Below are 25,611 nucleotides of genomic sequence, written 5' to 3' on the forward strand. Positions count from 1 at the left end.
GTCATCTGGCCACAAAACATGGCGGCTTTAGTGCTGTACAAAAGATTTCAATGTTATCAGGTTTTATCGATAAACGTTCTTGGCTCATTTTATTTTAAATATTGTTGAGTATTATTTATTTGTAGAATTTATACTTTAATGGGAAGTAAGTAGGTATATTGTTATGTGCAAATATGATATGATTTAGATGGGTGAAATCTAAGACAAGTTCGTCCTTCGAATTTGCCAAGTAAACGATATGATGATTTTTAAAAGTTGCTACACTGATTTTATAAAGTTGTCGTTTGTCGCAAAACACAAAGATATGGCGTAGTTCAAAGCCATCAGCCCATTTCTAGCATGCTAAATGTTATCGTATTTTGAGTACGTGTTTTTCTTAGACTATTACAATCTATTTTAATTGTTTTGCTGACTCTAAAGTCCGTAACATACTACCGCAGCGCACCCCAAGGAAGGTGCGCCGCACCATTTGAATCACTTTCGCCTGAGAGTGATTCAAATTTTAAACTTATCAAGGGACTGCGTGAAAATAAAACACCTACAGAACATTTATTCATTAATTACAAACGTCATTCCTTGTGACTTCCTCTCTAAAATCACTTAATTATTAAATATTTAACAAATTTACAATAGTGTTTTACTCACTGCGGAATAAAACTATTTTATTTAAATAGTTCCGAAGAGATTTTGTCGGTAGCCTTTTTCCCGAAATATCTAAACAGAATGTCTAAATATGTTTTGATGACATATTTTAAAGTGGTATTTATGATTAGTGTCATGATCAATAGATTCCGACCGAAAAATGGATTTTTCGGATGAGGGCTCCATAATGAATTTAAATACATATAGATAATAGTTTTAGGGCATCGACTTTCTTGAGATCCTATAAAATACGTTTTAATTATTATTTTTGTATGTTTTAAGCATGATAAATTATGAAATTTTATATAATCAATCATATTAAATCGATATCAAAGTCAATAAATAATGTACAACCCAAAACAGACGGCCGAACTGACGTGACAATGACATTTGGCGCGCTAAACATGGCGGATTTTCGGCCTCATTAGACGGAGACGGAGATATTTACGTATATTCATGTTTCATTTTATGTACGCACTGAAATACTGTTATATTGTTTTCCTGCGAGTTAAAGTGCTGAGTAAGAACGAGATAGATATATGTTTATGTATGTGCCTTCAAAATGGGTGCTATTTATATAAGCAATTGTACGTATAGAACAATATGTCGTGTCCCTATTATATAGGTCTATGATTTGTCGCAATTGGCGTGGCGCGAGAGTTATGTCATCGCTTGATTAATGTCAATGTCAAATTACAATGAGAACTGTTAGATCGATTTTGATGATTCTTTTTTTTTTATTAGAAAGCTGACGCTTCCCGTGTGGTCTCATTTCAATTTAGTCCAGTTCTGATAATGGTATCCATGAGAAAAACATATAAGTTTTATTTTGCATTAAGTACGTGCGCGACAAATAGATGAATAACTCAATAACTCAATATCACGCCGACCGATTTCGATGATCAATGTTTTTTAGTGTATATTAATTTATTTTTTTTTAATCACGCCACATTAACTCGTCCCGTGCTAAGTTCGTAAAGAACTTGTGTTACAGGTAAATTTGTTTTGGAATAAATTTTTTTCTATTTGAAGTCGGTTTTTGTTAGAGCATGTCTATTTACAATTATTCTTTCATTCAATTCAACACAATATCACCTCGTCTTTAATCTAGACCGGTCTGAGTGCGATGTGACTTCATTCGACCTTGGACGAACATTACTTATTACATCATTTACGCCAATAAAAACAAAATTGTTGGACCAACGGACGAGCCTAATGAACGATGGGCACTCGGTACAATGATGATGACAAGACCTCGAGACAGCGTTGCCAACTGGAAATTCGTCAAGGTGGGAGATAGGGTTCTACAAGTTGGTAGTTTCCAACAAACCCTATTATGAAAAGTTGGTAGATCTACCACCCATACTTTTCAAGTATTTTAGAGACCCTCCATTAAGAATCTGGCATCCTTAATTTACTTTTCGATTGGATAAGACATATTTGAACTATTTTTATTAGAAATCCAATGATAAAACAGAATTTCGGGCCGCTAATATTCAAAATATCAATAGAAATATAGAGTTAATTGTAAAGATTACGAAAAAAAAAAAAAAAAGTTTCAATATTATCTTCATGGAGAGGTTTGATTTAAACTTTTTGAAAACTTCAAAAGTTGGTAGATTTTTGCTACAAAGTGGTAGGTTTGATTACGACACTAAAAGTTGGTAGATCTACCGAAAATTGGGTGGAGTTGGCAGCACTGCCTCGAGATATTACATTTATTTTTCGCAATCAACACGTGACCGCTGCAGCCAATACGAGATACGGGACGCAAGCGCCGCCTGTCGGCGTTCGGTGGGTCAACTATACACCGGCCGAGCGGAGCACACGACCAACACTTAGCGCGGGCCAGTCGGCTAGAGCGGTCGAATTTGAACCATTGCTTGTTTCTGTACACGTACCTACCTGTTGTACCTAAAGGTTGTGAATCATTAGACACTACAATATAACCGATTAAATTAATACTGTGTTTCGTTTCCAACGACGACGCCCACTGTACGAAGAATAAGCATTATGGACCCAGCTCTGCCTAAGCTATATTTATATGTCGGAGCATCAGTTGAAATAGCTTTGATTTATTAGACTCGAAAAGACAGGTTAATTCTCTGGATGGAATCGGAGATGGCGCTGCGATCGTAATTGTTTATGGGTAGACTTGTTGTTGACTCGTCCAATAGACAATGACGTATGGCAAGTGTCAGTTAATCTGTGGATGACGTGTGACATTTTGAGAGTTAGTCTACGACGGTGGGATGACTAGACACTAGACAATCATTTGAGAAAGAAGGTATTCTCTTTGGAGCCACCATTGCGTCGCACGCATCTCTGAGATCATCGCGTTTCTAGTCAGCAATTATTTGTGTTCTTATTTCGAGTTTAACCTACAAATGGCTGACCACGAGGACCCAGGTGATGATCGGGAGGAGCTCTATCCGACATATATAAAAAAAAATATATAATCGATTCAATACTAAGCGAACATCACTACGTGAAGGCCTTGAGACGTGAGGTCGATTCCGCGATTGTAAAGCGTGTCCCACCCTTCGAACCGGAATGCATATCACTGCGTCAAGCCAAAAATATAATGAAGTGTAATATGGATGCAAAATCTGAAGTAAATTAAATAAATAAAATAAAACAGGATTGGAGTACCTACCCGCGCGGTCGCACAATACGCCGTACCACCAATAAGTTTCAGCTGATGTTCATGATCGGAATATCTCGAGCATCTTCGCATTATGGATCGTAAAAGTAAGGAGCACCATCTCAGAAAGGGAACCAATTAAGATGGCGGCGCCACAGCAGCAGGACGAAAGATTTAAAAAAACAGCACCATAAGCTACCAGAGTAGGATATTAAACTAAGAAGGAAAGAAAATCTTCCTACGTTCAAATACTAATAAAAATTAATGGTTGATAATTTAAATGCTGTGTTACTACTACACGAATCACGGAAATTATTAAATTTTTCAATCCAACACACTTCGCTCTGTTTAAAACTGCTATATTCATAAAATTTCGACTTACTACACTAGCGCTACGTCGACCAATCTTCCAACAACAACTAGCTGTTTACAGACGCACACTTTTTCAACTTGTCCCCTAAACAAGATGGCGTTATTTACTTCTACCCTCCATACTTCGCTTCACCCAGTCAAAACTTATGAGGTAACAAACGTAAAAAATAAATAAATAAAAAAACTGGCCCCGATACTATTGAAATGTGGTATTTTGATTCACTCGTCACTGTTGAGTTTAAATATGTCAGTCTAATAGTGAAAAACTTCAAGAGAATCTTGTTATTGTTTAGCATTATATTAGTAAATGACGTGACTCATTCTTCATTATTTGTTTTTTTTCATACTAGATTGGCCGGGCGAATAAGTAGGTTCATAGGATCTCACGGGCTCAACCTGAGAGAGCTTGCCAACACTGGCCCTAGCAAGAGCAGTGCTCCGTTGAATCTACCACCGGCGAAACACTCAGTGAGCTATGGTGATGTATGGGATAGTTTTCAATGAACCCTTCGACGCCTTCGAGCTCTAAACCAGTTCGAGAGGCTTCTATGCCGAGATGTCGAAGATGACAGCCATCTCGACACGGACGCCTCTCGTGGTGATTGTCAGGAGTTCCGCCAGGTTACCTTTGCACCCCCGTTCGATAGATGGCGCTACTAACTACGCGCCATCACTCATTTTATGATGGTAGTTGGTCTGGTCACGCTCAAACTTATTGCGTGATACCCGATCCTGTAGACCGAATGGTTAACAGTCGACGTCGCCCTAAACACGTAATTACGTATCCTCCAGGTACCATGAACCGTGCATTTAGATACCTACCTCAAGCATCGGCTCAACGAGTGAATTAACCCATAGACACAGCCCACTGAGTTTCTCGCTGGATCTTCTCAGTGGGTCGCGTTTCCGATCCGGTGGTAGATTCTGCGAAGCACTGCTCTTGCTAGCCTTAGCTATTACGTTTGAAATAATTGAAAAAAAAATAGTTTGTCACAACACTCACAACAAAACCCAACCCTTGAAATTAACGAGCGGACGTTACGCAATCAAAATGGCGGTCCGATGACGTGATTCCCGGAAATACGTCGGCCGACGTTACTGAGAACTCGCGGCGGCCCTAGAGCCCGACACAAAACGCCATCATTGTGCGCCATGTTTCAACCTTAACGCGTACGAATTAGGGTTCGTATTTGTTTATTTTAATGTAGATGGAGCGATCGTCTAAATCTAGACTGGGTCGATATTTGGTTCGTGTTAATAAAACAGGTCTGGCTTTTTTTTTGATTAGTACATTAAATGAGTTTCGGGATTTGACGATTTTTTTATTTTTTGCGCTAGTCTTGTTTAGTATTGCTCTGTAGGTAGGTACCTCCTCCTTGACTATTTATTTTTTTAATTTATTTATTCAATTCAATACTAAGTTAGGCTTACAGTTTGCACGAAAACGCCTAACTCGTTAACACAAAAAAACATTATTAAAATTATTAAGTACTAGCTGACCCGGCAGACTTCGTAGTGCCTCAATCGATAAATAAAAGACCTAAACTTTTGTATGAAATAAACTTAAAACAAACAAAAGGAATCCGTCCGACGGCGGACACACCAAAGGGAAAACAAAATTGTTATTTTTATTTAATTCCGAGCATTTTAATATTTATCTACCTTTTAAACCTTCTCTGGACTTCACAAATAATTCAAGATCAAAATTAGGCAAATCGGTCCAGCCGTTCTCGAGTGTTAGCGAGACTAACGAACAGCAATTCATTTTTATATATGAGTCGACTATTATCAAAGCCGGCAATCTGACTTTTGGACAATTATTGGTAAATCAGAAAAACGAATTATTGACTTTGTATTTCATTGGCAGTCACAAAACTCTTCGGAACGACATCTTAGATAAATAACAGGTTAACTATTAACCTTTATTTAATGCAGGTTTTGAACCATATTCTTTGAAGGAGACGATTATATTCAAATCAATCTGTATTAACATATCAATAATTTTTTTTGTCCAAATGCACAGATTGCCACCTTTGATAATAGACGACTCATATATAGAAGATTATTATTATGCTAAAAATAACATAATTTTAGACAAAAGTATTCCCCAACTATCGGCAAACACGTCAGCATCCTGGATTTCGGACAGAAATATATCTATAGCACAGTAGGTACATACAAAATCCCGTGTTGTGGTAAACCGTGATGATGATGATGATGTGTTATTCTATGCTAGGCTCATTTGGTTGACAAGGTTGCCGACTAATGCCGACCACTGGGCTATTGTTCCGTTCTCCAAACCGAAAAGCATGATTGCTACGCTGCGGAAATATAGGCAGGTAATCCTCGTGTAACGCGGTATTTTATAACACGGTTCCACTGTAACACGAAATGAAGAATCCCCAAAACCCTCTTATATATCGCGGTACGTCTACAACACGATAACGAGATTTTTGTTTTAAAAATCATTATGCACTACGAGCACACGATATATGAGAATAACCAAAAATGTAATGCTTATTTTTTTATGTAAAATAGGTAAAAAAATACACACTGGCATAGTTGAGATGTTTCTTTGAGAAAAATTACTCTTTTTTGTAGTGGTTCCTAGTCTCATATAACACGGTTTTCTAGAACACGGGACTTGGTAGGAACGTATCTACCGTGTTATAGGAGGGATTTATGATTATAGTTTTATTTCCACTTAACAGTGCAAAGAAATATCAAATTATAAATAAGGTATTTCTTCTTATCCTTTGTTATATGGTCCCTTCTTGGGTAAAAGCCTCTTCCATCCTTTTCCACTTTTCCCTGTCTTTAGCCAATTGCATCCAACTTTTCTAATGAAATACGTACTCAACAAATGTTCACGATTGACTTCCACGGTGAAGGAATAATATCGTGCAATAAAAATCAAACCCGCAAAATTATAATTTGCGTAATTACTGGTGGTAGGACCTCTTGTGAGTCCGCGCGGGTAGGCACCACCGCCCTGCTTATTTCTGCCGTGAAGCAGTAATGCGTTTCGGTTTGAAGGGTACGGCAGCTTAAAACTATACTTGAGACCTTAGAAGTATATCTCAAGGTGTGTGGCGCATTTACGTTGTAGATGTCTATGGGCTCCAGTAACCACTTAACACCAGGTGGGCTGTGAGCTCGTCCACACATCTAAGCAATAAAAAAAAAAAATAAAAAAAAAAACTTTTTCCGGCGGTCTTTATTATATCATCGAGTTATCTTTTCTTTTCTGTCTCCCACACTTCGTTTGCCTTTTGGGTCCAACCATTCAGTAGTTCGCTAAGTCCATCTCTCGTCCTTATATCTGGATATGTATCCTGCGCAGTTCCCAAGTGGAAGTGTTTCAAACCAAAGCGAAGGGCATCAGTTAATTTAGTTTTTTTTTTTTTTTTGCCTTTGTAGGCAGACGAGCATACGGCCCACCTGATGGTAAGTGGTCACCGTCGCTCATGGACGTCAGCAATGCCAGGGGCAGAGCCAAGCCGCTGCCTACCATAAATTACTCTCCGCATGGTGCGTGGCAAAAAAGATCTTTAGAAACGCACTGTCGATGAACGCAGCAGTTCCAGATAATATGGATGAACTCTGCTCCGATGGCGGGAGGTGCGATGATAAAAAGGAGATTTTCTTGTTGACAGCTGTGTTTCTTCATTTGTGTGTTGTTCGTAGTTTAAGTATATTTCGTTCCATTGCTTCGTCTTGGTATGATAAAATTTGGTTCTATACTTTTTGGGTAAAGACCCAAGTCTGGGCAGCGTATGTCAGACTAGGATAAACACAAGTCGCGGAAGCCGGTGTCGTTGGTCGTTGACTATCGCCTCGATGGCCCGTCGGTCGGGTGTCCTCGGGGTGGCGCCGCGAGTCTGGTTGTAAACCCCCTTACTCTGACCGGGTTCTGACCCCGGGCGGAGATCGTACGTCCAGTGTAAGGGTCCAGGGGAGTCATTTAGTGCGGTAGGGCTCTAAAAATATCCTTGGGCCCGCGGTCTGCTACCAATAATATAAAATAAAAATAGTCTTTTTTTTATATTTGTGCTATAATTCTCATTTAGGATTAGGATGGTTACTCGTATACTGGTGGCAGGACATGTTGTGAATCCGCACGGGTAGGTGAAACCACCTTGCCTATTTCTGCCGTGAAGCAGTAATGCTTTTCGGTTCGAAGGGTGGGGCAGCCGTTGTAACTATACTGAGACCTTAGAACTCTAATCTCAAGGTGTAAATGTCTATGGGCTCCAGTAACCACTCAACACCAGGTGGGCTATGAGCTCGTTCAACAAACTAAGCAATAAAAAAAGAATATTAAAAAAAAACGGCCACGATGTTTATAAATCACGATGGCATTACAATGGCTTCGTACATTTGTAAATGAACTAGTTTCCTAGTTGGAGCGTCGCGTAATGCCCGCCCACGCGTCCGGAGGTCGCCCGATCGATACCAGGTCGTCGTACCCAGTGTGCTAGCACTCGGCGTTGCCGGGTATAGATCATACCGCGCGACTGTTTCCACGGTAACGCGTTGAACTTGAACCGTTCGCGTGAAGAGTAATTTGAGGGAACGTCCGTAAATTGGTCATGTGGAGACAGTGGCAGAATCGTAGGCAGCGGCTTGGCTCTGCCCCTGGCATTGGTATGAGCATACGGCCCACCTGATGGTGAGTGGTTACCGTCGCCCATGGACTTCAGCAATGCCAGGGGCAGAACCAAGCCGCTGCCTACCGAACCAACCTTAAGACTACAACAACAACAATTTGGAAATGGTAGTTGGGCAGTTTGTGAGTCCGCTCGGGTAGGTTGACGCCTTTCTTATTTATGTCGTGAAACAGTAATGCGGTTTGAAGGGTGGGGCAGCCGTTGTGTATTAAGAACTGAAACTTGGACAGAACGCATGTCTCAAGGTGGGTGACGTCATTAATGTTGTATTGTCCATAGGCATCGGGAAACCCTTAACACAAGGCCTTAAACTCGTCCACCCAGCTAAGCAATATTTTTTTATTCGGTAATTTTGTTGTTGTTAGCATTTGTTGTAAGGTTAGGTTCCTCACAGTTTTCAGCATTCAAAGCGTCATTTAATTGAGAATTTCTCATATATCTTGACGTCATGAACTATACCCAAGTTTCCACGAAAGCCTTCATTAAGTTCAAGCTTTCATTAAGTCCGTGGAAGGGATAAAATTGGCAAAAGGCCCTTATCGGAACAACGATTTTGAGGATTTGTCTCAAAATGATGAGCTCGTGATCGAAAAGCAACCCAGATATAGATTCCGCGAGCGCTCACGGGTAAATCTAAACAATGGGCCGTAAAACTTTTTATATAACGTTAAATTTATACAGGAAATTCACCATTAAAGCCTGCGAAGCAACCAAATCAAAAAACAGAATTGCGAATAATAATAGAGATGATTCTTATTCTTGAACACGACATAGCTAATTATTTTATATGTAACTGCGTCAATAATATTAATGAGAAACTTTGTTTTTGTATTGCCGTGTATTCGAAGTTGTCGTGGCCTAAAGGATAAGACGTCCGGTGCATTCGTATCGAGCGATGCACCCGTGTTCGAATCCCGCAGGCGGGTACAAATTTTTCTAATGAAATACGTACTCAACAAATGTTCACGATTGACTTCCACGGTGAAGGAATAACATCGTGTAATAAAAATCAAACCCGCAAAACTATAATTTGCGTAATTACTGGTGGTAGGACGTCTTGTGAGTCCGCACGGGTAGGTACCCTGCCTATTTCTGCCGTGACGCAGTAATGCGTTTCGGTTTGAAGGGCGGGGCAGCCGTTGTAACTATACTGAGACCTTACAGCTTATATCTCAAGGTGGGTGGCGCATTTACGTCATACACGTAATGTCGATGACGTCGTCAACCGAGTGTTGACACCAGTTGACATTGTAGGTCCCATATATCACCCGGAATCAGCATTAAATCTCATTTAAAATGTTTCATTAGCAATGACATGGCTTTCTGTCGAAGCTATCTTCCCAGCAGGCACTGATCTGGCTGTACTCTTGGCATTTATTACTTAGATGGATCGACAAGCTCACAGCGTACCCGGTTTTAAGTAGTTACTAGAGCCCATAGACATCTACAACCTAAATGCTGCCAAACGCCTTGAGATCCCATTCCGCATTTAAGCTGTAACTGTCTATTGGTTCCGGTAACCACTTAACACCAGGTGGACCGTGAGCTCGTTCGCTCATTTAAGCATTAAAAGAAATCACCAATACTGCAGTTAGGTGTGTTAGACAGCAAGGAAGAGTTGTCTGTATTGAATATGTGTTTTATTAGTAAATCGTATAATATACTAACTATGCTTATTAAATGCTTATTATATAAAAGTAAACGAATATAATTGTAAATAGACATGCTGTAACAAAAAACCGACTTCAAATAGAAAAAAAAAGTGCGTGCGTACAAAGTGCACATGTCAGAAGTGAAACTTTTTTGACGAACTAATTGCCAAAAAATTGGCGAAAGTCTTGCTTATACAAATCTAAAACTTTAGATTTCCGAGACTTGAGGAGGGGAAAAAGGAAGATATGTTCCCGCCAAAAGTCTGTCAAATGTCAATCTCAAACCTCAGTGTTGACAGTCACATTAAGTTTAGATTTCTAAATTGTAAATGACTAATATATTGCCAATTGAATTGACTAATTTAATGTCATGCTATTTGATTATTGTTCCAGATTCTTTTCATTTCATTTCAATTCCTATTAACATTTTTCACAAAAAAATTATAAAATATTAGGCTGTATGTGGTATGATACATTTGCCTTTCCAGTTGGAAAAATACAACAACTACTATTACTGTACTGACATTTGACAAGTACTTAATTTCAATAGTAGTTTGATGTCACTTCCGTTGCATACCTGCGTGACGTTCTGTAAAAATTTTACCCTCATGCGTCTAAAGAAGTTTCACTTAAAAAAAAAAGATATCCCAAAACTAATTAATATACACTAAAAACAATAATCATCGAAATCGGTTGGCGTGATATTGAGTTATTGAGTTAATCATCTATTTGTCGCGCACGTACTTAATGCAAACTTAAGACCTATATGGTTTTCTCATAGATACCAGTATCAGAACTGGACTAAATTGAAATGGGACCAAATAGGAAGCGTCAGCTTTCTAATAAAAAAAAAGAATCATCAAAATCGATTCGCCCAGTCAAAAATTATGAGGTGACAAACATAAAAAAACCATACAGTCGAATTGAGAACCTCCTCCTATTTTGAAGTCAGTTAAAAAGAACAAAAGATTTACTGTATCTCCCTATCCTCAATAGTTGATCCGCTAATTCAATTACTATAGAGATTCTCAGTCGAGTGCCGTGAATAAGAGAATTTAGCGTTTTGTTATAACGGTCTACTATAGATATACGTAACGAATTTTATTTGGGTTCAATGCTGCGAATCAAAAACTAGACTATAGATATAACGCGTGCTATTTTACTGTTTTATTTATTTATTGCTTAGATGGGTGGACGAGCTCACCGCCCACCTGTTAGTGTTAAGTGGTTAACGGAGCCCATAGACATCTACAACGTAAACGCTGCCACACACGCCTCGAGATATGAGTTCTAATGCCTCAGTATAGTTACAACGGCTGCCCCGCCCATCAAACCGAAACGCATTACTGCTTCACGGCAGAAATAGGCAGGGCGGTGAATTTATTGAATATCATTGAACACAAAAATATTAGCTTGAGCTCCGCTGTTACCATAAAGCGGTCGATTGGAACTCCACTAGGCTATGGAGATACAATGGCGATGACCTCAAACAATGAGTCGTTCTATCGTTATGTTAATTAGCGTAATCAACTTAGATATTTGGCTGAGTTCCATTCGCCTCGCGTGGACGAGTCATAGGCGCGTTGTAATCGCGTACCTTGTCCACGGTTCTACGAATATATCGGAATAAACGTGTTGAGGTGATAGGTTGAGTTTTGAGTGGCTTGATATATTTGTCGGTGACGGTCAATGTCATTAGTTTGGTAGCGTTTCGGTTCGAAGGGTGGGGTAGCGGTTGTAACTATACTGAGACCTTAGAACTTATATCTCGAGGTGGGTGGCGCATTTACGTTGTAGATGTCTATGGGCTCCAGTAAGCACTTAACGCTAGGTAGGCTGTCAGCTCGCTTACCCAACTAAGCAATAAAATATATATATAAGAATTTTTTTAGTCGTCTGTGTGTACTCGTCGCATTGCATTTCATCGGACAATGGTAATCACCCACCAGCCGGTGTGCTGGACGCTTGTCTGCCTACTGAGTCAATAAAAAGAAAAAACAGTTAAACAAACAAACTCTCCTCACGTCGCGGACCTATTGAGCCGCTCTGGTGAACTAACACTAGAGACCGAGCGACGTACTGTAGGCGCGCGAGTTCATGTCCATCCTGAGGAATGCGGTAGTGCTGTGACCTAATTAATCATGGTAATGTCAATAATAACTACCGATTTAGTCAACAGCTGTCAATTTGGTTTAATAATGTAACTTAAGGTAATTTTGCAATTCATGAAATAAAATAAATGTGATAAGTAATTACTTGTTTATTTCTAATAGAGAAAAATATTTTTTTAATTCCAATTCAATCACTATCGAATGAAAAGACAACCGACAGGTCAGAGTCGGAATCAGTATGTATCTTTTTTTCTATCTGAACTTGTTGGAAGCGGTGTAGTCATGGTTAAATAACATAATAGCGTTAGCGTAAATTTTTGATATCGATAAGCGCGCGTCACAACCGTCACGGACAACACTCGACGTCAGACAAATGCGGGGAGGTGGGCGAAGGTGGGGCGAGCTGTCCCCCGCGCGTCGCCTTTAGCCCCGATGGACATGAACTCGCGCGCGTACAGTAGGTACTGGATTCATTTTAGTTTTTATTAACTCCGATGCCGAAAATAATATGGTGCGTTTAAATAGAAAATAGAACGGCGCGTGAATAGACCGCGGGCGTGTGCGGGTAAGGAATCCGCTTCCGGAAATTCCCTATTTTTTTTCTTCCATACGCTACTGGCGATTCAATGCGATCGATCCTCGTTGTATTGTATACAATGCTTCGTCGGTCCCGTGAGTGGTCTTTTTTATTTTGTTTTTATTGCTTAGATGGGTGGACGAGCTCACAGCCCACCTGTTGTTAAGTGGTGTTACTGGAGCCCATAGACATCTACAACGTGAATGCGCCACCCACCTTGAGATATAAGTTCTAAGATTTCAGTATAGTTACAACGGCTGCCCCACCCTTCAAACCGAAACGCATTACTGCTTCACGGCAGTAATAGGCGGGGTGGTGGTACCTACCCGTGCGGACTCACAAGAGGTCCTACCACCAGTAAATAGTTCGTGTAATGCAGAGGTTCCGCGCCATGTATGACGCCCGGATTGTTGGTGGTCCGGTTGATAGTAGGTTCGGCGAAGCGCTGCCCTTTATTTGTTTATTAGGCACACAATACACATCACGAGCTAAAAAGATACACAAAAAATAACAACCATTGCGGGCTCAGTTTTTTTTTTTCCACTTAAGCTGATACCTAACCTGACGACGTTGCTAACACGAACCCTGGCAAGAGCCGTGCTTCGCAGAATCTACCACCAGATCAGAAACGCGACCCACTGAGAAGATCTGGTGAGAAGCGCAGTGGGCTGTGTCTGTGGGTTAATTTACTCGTCGAGCCCTTTGTCGCAAGCGACGGGTTCGACTAAAACGATCACCGGTGTTTGAGGTGCCTAAAAGCACCGTTAGTGGATCGGGAGAATCCGAAATGACGTGTTTTGGGCGACGTCGACTGCTTTCCGTTCTGTCCGCAGGATCGGGAATGTAGTTACCGGCGGCCACGATGAGAGGGTTCTCGTGTCGAAGGGCTCAATAATTACTACCAACGACATTACGAAAGCCACAAGTGTTTTACGCTTAAGTCGATTAATGAATATTGTTTTCCTGTTCGTTTATATTTTTTTTTGCTAGTTTGTGGTTTTATTTTCACAGAATGGATTTTTTTCACATTGTGGGTACTTATTTATGCGGTTCTTACGTCATCACTGACCGTATTGTATGTACTGGCTAACGTGTATTCAAAATGCCCATAGTTTCCTTGTTTCTTTTTTTTTTTGGGATTTTATGACCTGGTAACTAAGACCTTTAAGTCATGTCTTATTTTAATTTATATTCTTATTTTTATGAAAAATGATAGTATAGAGTGAATTGAAATGAAATGAAGATGATTAATTTGAGACATTAATCAACTGGGATGAAATATAATCTCAGTAAAATGGTGCTCATTTGCTGAAAAATTTTCAGTAGACTTTTTGGAGGATCTCGAGAAGTTACGTCCACCGACTGTTTCATTTTCCCACATTTGTGCACTTTCACAGTTACTAAACAGCTAATAAACCACCGCTATTACACTTTTAATTCTGAAGACATACTAAATAGACAAAATAAAACAAATCACACAACATCACTTCTCGCGTTCCCGCCAAAAGTCTTCCCTTGTTTCGGAACACCTTTTAACCCTCTGATATGTAGGTCACCGGTGCCCTACGCGGCGCACTGAACTAATCATGTCGATTTCTGTTACTAAGGCGCCTGGATTGCCTCCTATTCTTTGTTAATGTATGTTTTTAATCTTTTAAATCTCTTAGAAATAGATTGATTCTCAGTATCGTTCGGATTCGTCTGACCTAGCGTCGAATTGATACCCCGGTCCCTTTGTAACAGAAGATGGCGAAATATCATCCAAAGAAGGATAATAGGAGGAGATGGTCACGACCCTCAGACATGAGGATTGCGCCGCGTAAGGCACCGGTGACCTACACAACAGTCAAAGGGCTAATGTTTTTTTTTTATCCTACCTATGCTGATAGCCTTGAGAGGCTATTTCAGCTTTGCCCTAACGTTTGTAGGTGAGCTCACGGGGCTCAAACCGGAGAGTTGCTAACACTGACCCTAGCAAGAGCAGTGCTTCGCAGAATCTACCACCGGATCGGAAACGCGACCCACTGAGAAGATCCGGCGAGAAACTCAGTGGGCTGTGTCTATGGGTTAGTTGGGTGAAAACCTACCTTTGTCAAGTTGACTTGTCTCTTAGGATAACGTTAGCTATTTTTTTTATCGAAATTTGGCATACTTATCAAGGACCGATGACAATTCAATATTTTAAACAGTTTGATCCGTTATCCTTACCTAGGATAATCAGGATCCTTTGTTTTCCTGAGACCCCGAGTGTCTGCGTCAAGACCAAGAAGGGAAACCACCAGGCGCGCCGATCACCTATTTCTTGGATATGTTACAGACTGATTCAGATGAAACTTTTGAAAAATAGAAAAAAACAGAAATAATTGAAATTCAACAAAAAAAATAAAAAAAAATAATAGTTTAAAAAAACTAAACGAACACGCTTTTATAGAAAATCCAACTAAAAAAATTGAAAATAAATTTCAATAAATTTGAATTAAAAATATTGTAAGAAAAAATGATTTTATTGTAAAAATAAGCATGTAGCAATGTATGTATGTGTGAAATATGTAAATGTGTGTAAAATAACTAAGCAAAGTTTCAAATCGATAGAAACAACGCACTTATACCTTAAGTTTGTTGTCTTCGTCGCAAAAAAAAAACCGCTCATCTTTTTTTATTTATTGCTTAGATGGGTGGACGAGCTCACAGCCCACCTGGTGTCAAGTGGTTACTGGAGCCCATAGACATCCACAACGTAAATGCGCCACCCACCTTGGGATACAAGTTCTAAGGTCTCAAGTATAGTTACAACGGCTGCCCCACCCTTCAAACCGAAACGCATTACTGCTTCACGGCATAAATAGGCAGGGTAGTGGTGTACCCACCCGCGCGGACTCACAAGAGGTCCTACCGCCAGTAAAGGTCCTACCACCAGTAAAGGTATCATCTGATGATGCGTTCGCGATTGAACGATACAAAACGAACTAGGTCACGAGAGCAAACGATTCGTTCCTTCATTCGTTCAGTTTTGAAACGCGAATCTTCGACTATAATCAATCAAGTCGATCACATCCGAACTAATTGATTCAATTAAATCTATATATTAATACGTGAAGCAAAAACTTCGTACTCATTTTTACGATAATTGCGCGGACGGAGGAGTATGAAATTTTCCACACTTATAAAGAATATAGAGAAGAAGTGCACAATGCTAATATTTTTTTAAACTAATGCATTAAGAACACATTAAATCAATAAAGAAAACATTACACACACTACATACCATGTATTTGACGCACACACGCATGCATACTATTTATTGTCAAACTTTTGTTCTTGACGTCTGTGGTCAAATTGAGAATAGATTAAATATTGTTTGTCTTTATTAATATTTTTTATAGTGTAGTCTTGGCGAAATTTGTGATTATCTAATATATAAAATTCTCGTGTCACAGTTTTCGTTGCCATACTCCTCCGAAACGGCTTGACCGATTTTGATGAATTTTTTTGTGCTTATCCGGTATCTATGAGAATCGGCCAACATCTATTTTTCATCCCCCTAAATGTTAGGGGTAGTCCACCCCTAAATTTTTTTAATTATTTTTTAAACAAAATTTTTAATTTCTGTTTTTTTATGATACAGCATACAAAAATACATACAACCCTACATTTTCACCCCTCTACGATCAACCCTTATTTTTTATTTGCTAAATAAAAAAATTTAAAATTTTTTGCGAGAATTTTGTTTTTATTTTGTCATGACGTAGAATAAAAAAAATCATATTACTCTGAAATTTTCACCCCTCTATGATCAACCCCTATTTTTTATTTGTTAATTATAAACTTTATTTTTTTTGGCAAGATTTTCATTTTTATTTTTAATTCGTCATGAATTAAAATAAAAAATCTGATGTTACTCTCAATTTTTCATCCCTCTATGATCAACCGCTATTTTTTATTTGTTAATTATAAACTTTAATTTTTTTGGCAAGTTTTTTATTTTATTTTGTTAAGACTTAAAATAAAAAAAAACATATTACTCTCAATTTTCACTCTTATATGATCAACCCCTATTTTTCCACGCCGATTAATTTTTTTTTTTCTATGCACAGATCTGCAATAAGGTTGCAAGATGGCAATCAAATTTTATAATTGTAGTACGATAAATTCTTATTCAGAGTTTATAATTTCAAGTTCCTTTAATTATGATTTTTTTAAAATTGAATTTGATCTCCCGCCCTCGCCGGTCGACTACTGATCAACTATCAATTGATCAGCTATCCCCGCCAGGTGTCACTACTCATCCAGCAAACATCACGTAGTAGGGATGGGGACGAAGCCGGTCTCCTGTCTTACTTCCTCACTATACATCATAGATTATACACTTAATATATAATTTGAGAGCTATACAATACTATACATTTTTCAGCCATGTTTTTTTGGTTTTATTTGTGTATCAATAGTATGTTCAGTAGGTCTGAGAATCGGCTACTATCTATTTTTCATACCCCTAAGTGAAAAGGGTTGTCCACCCCAAACATTTATTTTTTATTTTAATTTTCTGGATATATTTTTTTGTTTATAATGAGGTATTATGTGATTAAATGAGGTTTTTTTTCTACAGTAGAATTTCCCTACAAATCTTATTTAAGGCAACACAACGTTTGCCGGGTCAGCTAGTAGAAGTATAAAATACAATCATAATAGTGTACAAACTTACAATTCCAATTAATTATAGTCGAATTTCGACTACTGCGGGACCTCTAGTATAACTAACTATACTTGAGAACTTAGAACTTATATCTCAAGGTGGGTGGCGCAGTTACGTTAGAAATGTCTATGGGCTCCAGTAACCACTCAACACCAGGTGGGCTGTGAGTTCGTCCACTCTTCTAACCAATAATTTTTTTTTATAGGTAACTATGTATGTGTGTATGTGCATGTTTATATTTCACTTGATTGGTAGGTACACCGCGTGTGATTCGTTTCCAAATGATTCTTGCCCACCCACTTGGAAGAGATCGCCAATTATACTTTTTTTTGTATTTAATGTTTCGGATTGTTTTTTTTTTTTTGGTGTACAATAAAGAATACTCTCTCTCTCACTCTCTCAGTACGTGAATTCACCAAGATGGCTGACCGATGTCGATGACCTCTAACGGTCGCCATAAGAATTCGTATCAACGTCATTACGTAGCGTCGAGTGGTTGACTCAGAGGCTACTATTAGGCGTGTCAATGTTCTGTTATTGTTGAGATGACGTCATTGTTCAAGAGTTTTTTTTTTAAGGGATTTTATGATCTGGTAACTGAGACCTTTAAGTCATGTCTTATTTTAATTTATATTCATATTTTTATGTAAAATGATATTATGGAGTGAAATGAAATGAAGATGATTAATTTGAGACATTAATTAACTGGGATGAAATCATGAGATGATATGGGAAATATAATCTCAGTAAAATGGTGGTCATTTACTAAGATTTTTTCAGTGAACTTTTTGGAGGATCCCGAGAAGTTACGTCCAGCGGCTTTGTTTCATTTTCCCACGTTTGTGCACTTTCACAGATATTAAACAGTTAATAAACCACCATTATTACACATTTAAACCCGAAGAAACATTAAATAGACAAAATAACTGGTGGTAGGACCTCTTGTGAGTCCGCGCGGGTAGGTACCACTGCCCTGCTTGTTTCTGCCGTGAAGCAGTAATGCGTTTCGGTTTGGAAGGGTGGGGCAGCCGTTGTGACTGTACTGAGATCTTAGAACTTATATCTCAAGGTGGGTGGGGTGGCGCATTTACGTTGTAGATGTCCATGGGCTCCAGTAACCACTTAACACCAGGTGGGCCGTGAGCTCGTCCACACATCGAAGCAATAAAAAAAAAAAACACCTAAGATGTAAATGCCGCCACCCACCTCGAGATATCAGTTCTAAGTCTCGGTATTATCAGTAAAACGGCTGGCCCACCGTTCAAACCGAAACGCTTTACTGCTTCACGGCAGAAATAGGCAGTGCGGTAGTACCTATACGCGCGGACTCACAAGACGTCCTATCACCAGTAATTACACAAATTATATTTTTTGCGGATTTGATTTTTATTACACGACGTTATTCCTTCACGGTGGAACTCAATCGTGATGAACATTTGTTAAGTGCGTATTTTATTTGAAAAATTGGTACCCGCCTGCGGGATTCGAACACCGGTGCATCGCTACATACGAATGCACCGGACGTCTTATCCTTTAGGCCACGACTACCTTTGTTGCACGGAAATAGCTTTTGTGTGAAGTGTATTTGTTGTGATGTAAGCGTTGCCGGATTGTGCCCGATGGTCGGGTACAGAGGCTCCCAAAGTTTTGTTTAGGTGGTGGTCATGTGGGGAGGGGGGGGATACGGAATGGAATATAGTTATATTAAAGTACCGTCGTATTAATTTCAGATCAATAGACTCGAGCTTTCGGAATGGCTGAGACGGACTCAGAGACGATCCCGAACGGCACCGGGCCCCTGTCCACCGAGGAGGAAGACGAGCGCTTGAAGCAGCGTCCGGCCGACATCGACGCCGTGAGTATTAGCTTTTTTTTTTTTTTTTTATTGCTTAGATGGGTGGACGAGCTCACAGCCCACCTGATGTTAAGTGGTTACTGGAGCCCATAGACATCTACAACGTAGACGCGCCACCCACCTTGAGATATAAGTTCTCAGTATAGTTACAACGGCTGCTCCGCCCTTCAAACCGAAACGCATTACTGCTTCACGGCAGAAATAGGCAGGGCGGTGGTACCTATCCGCGCGGACTCACAAGAGGTCCTACCACCAGTAATAACGCAAATTATAATTTTGCGGGTTTGATTTTTATTACACGATGTTATTCCTTCACCGTGGAAGTCAATCGTGAACATTTGTTGAGTACATATTTCATTAGAAAAATTGGTACCCGCCTGCGGGATTCGAACACCGGTGCATCGCTTCAACACGAATGCACCGGACGTCTTATCCTTTAGGCCACGAAGACTTCACAAAAGTCTTCGTGAGCACAGGGTCGACGGAGCATGGAAACTGAGGCTGCGTTTCCCTCAGCTATAGACATCACGAGCCTTATGGTTGGATCCATCAGGATACTTATTACTGGCGGTAGGACCTCTTGTGAGTCCGCGCGGATAGGTACCACCGCCCCGCCTATTTCTGTCGTGAAGCAGTAATGCGTTTCGGTTTGAAGGGCGGGGCAGCCGTTGTAACTATACTTGAGACCTTACGCATTTACGTCATAGATGTCTATGGGCTCCAGTAACCACTTAACACCAGGTGGGCTGTGAGCTCGTCCACCCAAATAGGCAATAAAAAAAAAAAGATCTAAAAAGGCGTCCACGCCACCAGCATTCACATTTACATCAACAGTCTCTGTTCATCACCAGGTGATTCAAGTCTCAAGGTCAAAATGAAATAGAATAACCGTCATATTACCCTCAAAAACCGGAAAATATGATTGGTTCGTGGCATATGTAGATGATGGTGATGATGTATCATCGTGAGGTATCGCATTAGTACCATCAGTGTATGCGGTTGTATGGTGGGTGGTACAAATACGAAGTGGTGTTATGTTCACGTCATTACGGATCCTCCCGATCCATTAACGGTGATTTTAGGTACCTCAAGCACCGGACACCGTCCTCGCTTGCGACGAAGGGCTCGACGAGTAAATTAACCCATAGACACAGCCCACTGAGTTTCTCGCCGGATCTTTTCAGTGGATCACGGTTCCGATCCGATGGTAGATTGAGCGAAGCACTGTTCTTACTAGGGCTAGTGTTAGCAACGTCCTCTGGTTAAAGCGCCGTGAGCTCACCTACGCGCTCGACAATGCTGACATAATAGCCTCTCAAGGCTACCAGATTAGGTAGGGGAAAAAAACTGGGCTCCTAACTTCAGGACGTTGCTAATACTGGCTCTAGCAAGAGCATTGCTTCGCAGAATCTACCACCGGATCGTAAACGCGACCTATTAAGAAGATCCGGCGAGAAACTCAGTGGGCTGCGTCTGAGAGGTTGTAATGTGTGGATGTGATTACAAAATGGCATCCTGTAATTATTATTTATATTTTCATTACAGGATGTCCGCGAAATGGAACGCCGGAAGCGCGTCGAAGCTCTCATGTCCTCGAAGCTGTTCCGCGAAGAATTGGAACGGGTCCTCGACCAGCAGATGCACGAGGGCGGCGACGCTCCGCTCCTGCAGAGGATCAAGGAGATGGTCGGCGGGAGACTGCACACCGGAAGCCTCAGGGTATGGTTGCGTTGTTCATATCTTTATGCTGCTGAGAGAGAGAGATTAGAGAGAGATCAGAGAGAGAGAGAGAGACGGCTGATAGAAGAGAATGGAAGAGAAAAATTAGCCGTGCCAGCCCCACATAGTGGGATAAGGTTGAGGAAAGAAGAAGATGCGTGAACAAGCTCATGACCTGTAGACTGAGATATGAGGTTTTAATTGCATGGTGCAATGTTCGCGTCACTCTTCAAATTATCCCGACTTGTCTCGTAGGTGAAGACAGCGCCTTGTAAAAGCGCGGTTCGTTGACCCCACGCGTCATCTGATTTTCGAGTACATTGCGGTTTTTTTATTGGCCTTGTTACCGCCCACCTGATGGTGAGCGGTTACCGTCGTCCATGGAAACCAGTAACGCCAGGCTCAGAGCCAATTTGCTGCCTACCTAGCATTAAGTACTCTCCACAAGCCTCGTTTGAAGACTTAGCGGTCTACTTACAAAACCTAAACCGAAGCTTATCAGGTTTTAATATCATACTAGTGGTCCCACGGTATTCAAAATTCGACTATAATTAATTGAAATCATAAGTTTGTACACTATTATGATTCTATTGTCCAAAGACTATAATCACCAAAATGATATCGTCAAGATTACACTTTAGATAAAAATATTAATAAAGACAAACAATATTTAATCTATTCTCAATTTGATCACAGACCTTAAGCAATAAGAAAAGTTTGACAATAAACAAATAGTATGCATGCGTGTGTGTTTGTCAAATACACGGTAGTGTGTGTAATGTTTTTTTTTAAATGATTTAATGTATTTTCTTTTGGTTAATTTAAAAAAAATTATATCATAATGCACTTCTTCTCTATATTCTCTGTAAGTGTGGGAAATTTCATAGTCCTCCGTCCGCGTAATTTTCGTAAAAAGGGATACAAAATTTTTGCTTCACGTATTAATCACTACATAGTATAAAACAAAGTCGCTTTCTCTGTCCCTATATCCCTATGTATGCTTCAATTTTTAAAACTACGCAACGGATTTTGATGCGGTTTCTTTTAATAGATAGAGTGATTGAAGAGGAAGGTTTATATGTATTATAACATTCGCTAAATAGTGGAGAAATCAATAATAAATTACAGTATTCGAAGCGAAGCGAGGGCGGGTCGCTAGTAATATATCCGGTGGTAGATTCTGCGAAGCACTGCTCTTGCTACGGTCAGTGTTAACAACTCTCCGGTTGAGCCCTGACCTACAAACGTTAGGTGAAGCTGAAATAGCCTCTCAAGGCTATCAGCATAGGTAGGGAAAAAAAAAGTAATATATAGATTTGGGCATAGTCTGTGTGGGATTAATCGGTGTACTGATATAATTTCATTGTCAGGGTCCTAGCTGCGTTCTGCCGATCAACGACATCCGAGGTATCGAAGGCATAGGGTATGAGAAGGGGGAGAAGATACTCCGCTGCAAGCTGGCCGCCGTGTACCGGCTGGTGGATTTGTTTGGTTGGACAACAAGTGAGTTTGTTTATCATAGGTGTTGGTTAGAGGCTTCGTCAAACAGAAGGCGTAGTTAGCGCGCGTCAGAACGCTAAACTGACGCGACGGTGCGCTATGACGCCGAGATGTGTTGTACTGCTATGCCCTATGGTAATGTACTGTCAAAAAGAGCGCTAGCGCTGTAAGTACGCATCGCTCTGTCGCGGCGTTAGGACGCTTCAACGTCAGCCGTTGTAATTATTAACAAATTATATTTTAGCGTCCGAGTGAATGTGTATTAAAATACCGGACAATGCTCGAAAAATTAATAGAATTAATTAGAAAATACCCGTGCTTATACAATGCCAAATCTGAATCACTCGACATCTTTTATTTATTTATTTTTTATTGATTAGATGGATGGACGAGCTCACAGCCCACCTGGTGTTAAGTGGTTATTGGAGCCGATAGACATCTACAACGTAAACGCGCCACCCATCTTGAGATATAAGTTCTAAGGTCTCTATACAGTTACAACGGCTGCCCCACCCTTCAAACCGAAATGCATTACTGCTTCACGGCAGAAATAGGCAGGGCGGTGGTAGTACCGACCCGTGCGGACTCACAAGAGGTCCTACCACCAGTAAAACCAGTGTGGTGACGTAGACCGATTTGTCCACAGCCGGAGTGACGGGGCAGATAACGGCTCGCCTGAACACGGCCGAGGAGCAGGTGCTGACGTCGCCGCGTGGTCTGCTGCCCCACGAGGTGACCGCCTCGTCCCTGGTCAAGGTGGACATGCAGGGCGTCGTCCAGGACCAAGGCACCACCAACTTTCCGGTCAACGTCGAAGGTAATGGTTCTGTAACTAGGCAACGTGTGACTCCGTATTCGCAGTGAACCTGATGGGATGCAAGTTTGAGGGTCGATTGTTGTGTGACAAAGTCGTGATCCATGACTAATACTTGAAGATGAAGATAGGTTTGATTCGGTCACCGTCCTCATCGAACGAAGGGCTTGGCGAGTAAATTAACCCACAGACACAGCCCACTGAGCTTCTCGCCGGATCTTCTCAGTGGGTCGCGTTTCCGATCCGGTGGTAGATTCTGCGAAGTACTGCTCTTGTTAGGGTTCGTGTTAGCAACGTCGTCAGGTTTGAGCCCCGTGAGCTCACCTACTAGTTAAGGTTAAGATGAAATAGTCTCTCAAAGCTATCAGCTTAGGTAGGAAAAAAAGAAGAAAAAAAAAGCTTACCTGGTCCGTCAGGTTTCTCGGTGCACGCGTCCGTGCACGCGGCCCGTCCGGACCTGCGCTGCGTGGTGCACGTGCGCGCGCCCTCCGCTCTCGCCGTGTCCGCCACGCGGCGCGGCGTCCTGCCTCTATGCCAGGAGGCGGCCCTGCTCGGCGAGGTCGCGTACCACACGCTACCCTACGGCGTGCTGGACAACGCCGAGCGCGACAAGCTGGTCCGCGCGCTGGGCCCGCACGCCAAGGTCGTGGTGCTGAGCGGGGCCGGAGCGCTGTGCTGCGGCGCCACGCTGGAGGAAGCCTTCCTGCACGCGCGTCTGCTCACCGCCGCCACCGACGCGCAACTGAAGTTAGCAGCCACGCCGCTGGATGACCTCATCCTGCTAGACGACGAAACGCAGAGACAGGTACGTACAGCCCAGCCCCCTCCCCCCCCAATCCCCCTCGCCCCTACTGTTCTAAGTATTAACGCGTCCACCTAATGGTAGGACGTCTTGTGAGTCCGCGCGGGTGGGTAACACCAACCTGTCTATTTCTGCCGTGAAGCAGTAATACGTTTTGGTTTGAAGGGTAGAGGGCAGCCGTTGTAATTACACTGAGACCTTAGAACTTATATCATCTCAAGATGGGCTGTGAGCTCGTCCACCTATATAAGCAATAAAAAAAAACCTGGTTTACTTACTCGCTGAAGAAATGACATCGTGGGAGGAAAATCATCAGCCACGAAATCGAGATGTGTGTGTCCTATGTCCTGTCTAAAGCCATAACACCTTCCAGTCTGAAGGTTAGGCCAGCGGCGACACCATCCCCAATGACTCTGATGACTCTCCTAAACAATTAACCCGTGCTGCTCTTGGCCATGTATCTGCATCTTGCTGGTTCGTATGCGTCAGATGTACGAGGCGTCCCGCAAGCCGCCCGCCGACGCGAGCAAGTGGCGCGTGGGCGGCGAGGAGTTCGAGGCTCTGATGCGGATGCTGGACAACGCCGGTTTCCGCACCGGCTACATCTACAGGCATCCCCTCATCAAGGTGAGCGCACCACGCGGCCGCTGCCTCCCTCATCTATACTTAATACTGACGCACGGTCATTCGGTCCCAAATTGGGATTCCCTGGCTACCAGAGACTGACTAATACATACTTATATACGTTTAAATATATACATATATAGATAATAAACGTCCAGATAAAGGGCAAAGAAAACGTTCATCTCACGAATGTTTGCCCGGCGCGAGAATCGAACCCACGACCCTCGGCCCTATAGTCGGGCCGCTAATTACTATACCATTGAGTCAGTCGATTATTATTATGTACTAGCGACCCGCCCTCGCTTCGCTTCGGAAACATGATATTTTACTATTGCTAAGTCCTAAGATAGCTAAGTCCCGCGATGTTACCCGCGGTTATTGTCGTGCCGCGGGTGACGCCGCGGGGCCAAGCTAGTCTGCAAAATTGTTTTAATATTATTTGTTTATAGTGTAGTCTTGGCGAAATCTGTGATTATAGAAGTAAAGTCTTTGACAATAGATCCATAATAATGTTGAAACATATAATTTAAATCAATAATTATTATTATAGTCAAACCGGGCCACCACTAGTTATTATTATTGCGTTTCATCCCTCAAAAAACTACCCTCAAGAGAACGCAACGAAGTTTCACTTCAAAATTTTTATTCACAACTAACTGACCCGACAGACTTCGTAGTGCCTCAATCGACAAATAAAATACCTAAACTTTTGTATAAAATAAACTTAAAACAAACAAAAGGAATCCGTCCGACGTGGGACACATCAAAGGAAAAACAAAATTGTTATTTTTATTGAATTCCGAGCATTTTCATATTTATCTACCTTTTAAACCTTCTCTGGACTTCCACAAATAATGCTAGACCAAAATTAGCCAAATCGGTCCAGCCGTTCTCGAGTTTTAGCGAGACTAACGAACAGAAATTCATTTTTACACG

The 25,611-nt window shown here is 41.2% G+C and overlaps 1 protein-coding gene across 11 annotated transcripts in view; it reads left to right on the top strand.

Annotated features, from left to right (window-relative positions):
* hts (adducin 1-like protein hts) overlaps window positions 1–25,611 on the top strand; it is an 81,987-nt gene that overhangs the window by 28,717 nt on the left and 27,659 nt on the right. For all 11 annotated transcript variants that reach the window (XM_028181708.2, XM_089737913.1, XM_028181712.2 and 8 more), the window contains 6 exons: window positions 19,092–19,216; window positions 20,762–20,935; window positions 22,306–22,438; window positions 23,082–23,252; window positions 23,666–24,054; window positions 24,541–24,678. In XM_028181708.2, the coding sequence (XP_028037509.2) occupies window positions 19,115–19,216; window positions 20,762–20,935; window positions 22,306–22,438; window positions 23,082–23,252; window positions 23,666–24,054; window positions 24,541–24,678 (1,107 nt within the window). In that variant the 5' untranslated portion in view covers window positions 19,092–19,114. The remainder of the gene's footprint in view (window positions 1–19,091; window positions 19,217–20,761; window positions 20,936–22,305; window positions 22,439–23,081; window positions 23,253–23,665; window positions 24,055–24,540; window positions 24,679–25,611) is intronic.

The sequence above is a fragment of the Bombyx mandarina genome, chromosome 24 (assembly GCF_030267445.1).
Source record: "Bombyx mandarina strain Sakado chromosome 24, ASM3026744v2".
Classification (NCBI taxonomy): domain Eukaryota; kingdom Metazoa; phylum Arthropoda; class Insecta; order Lepidoptera; family Bombycidae; genus Bombyx; species Bombyx mandarina.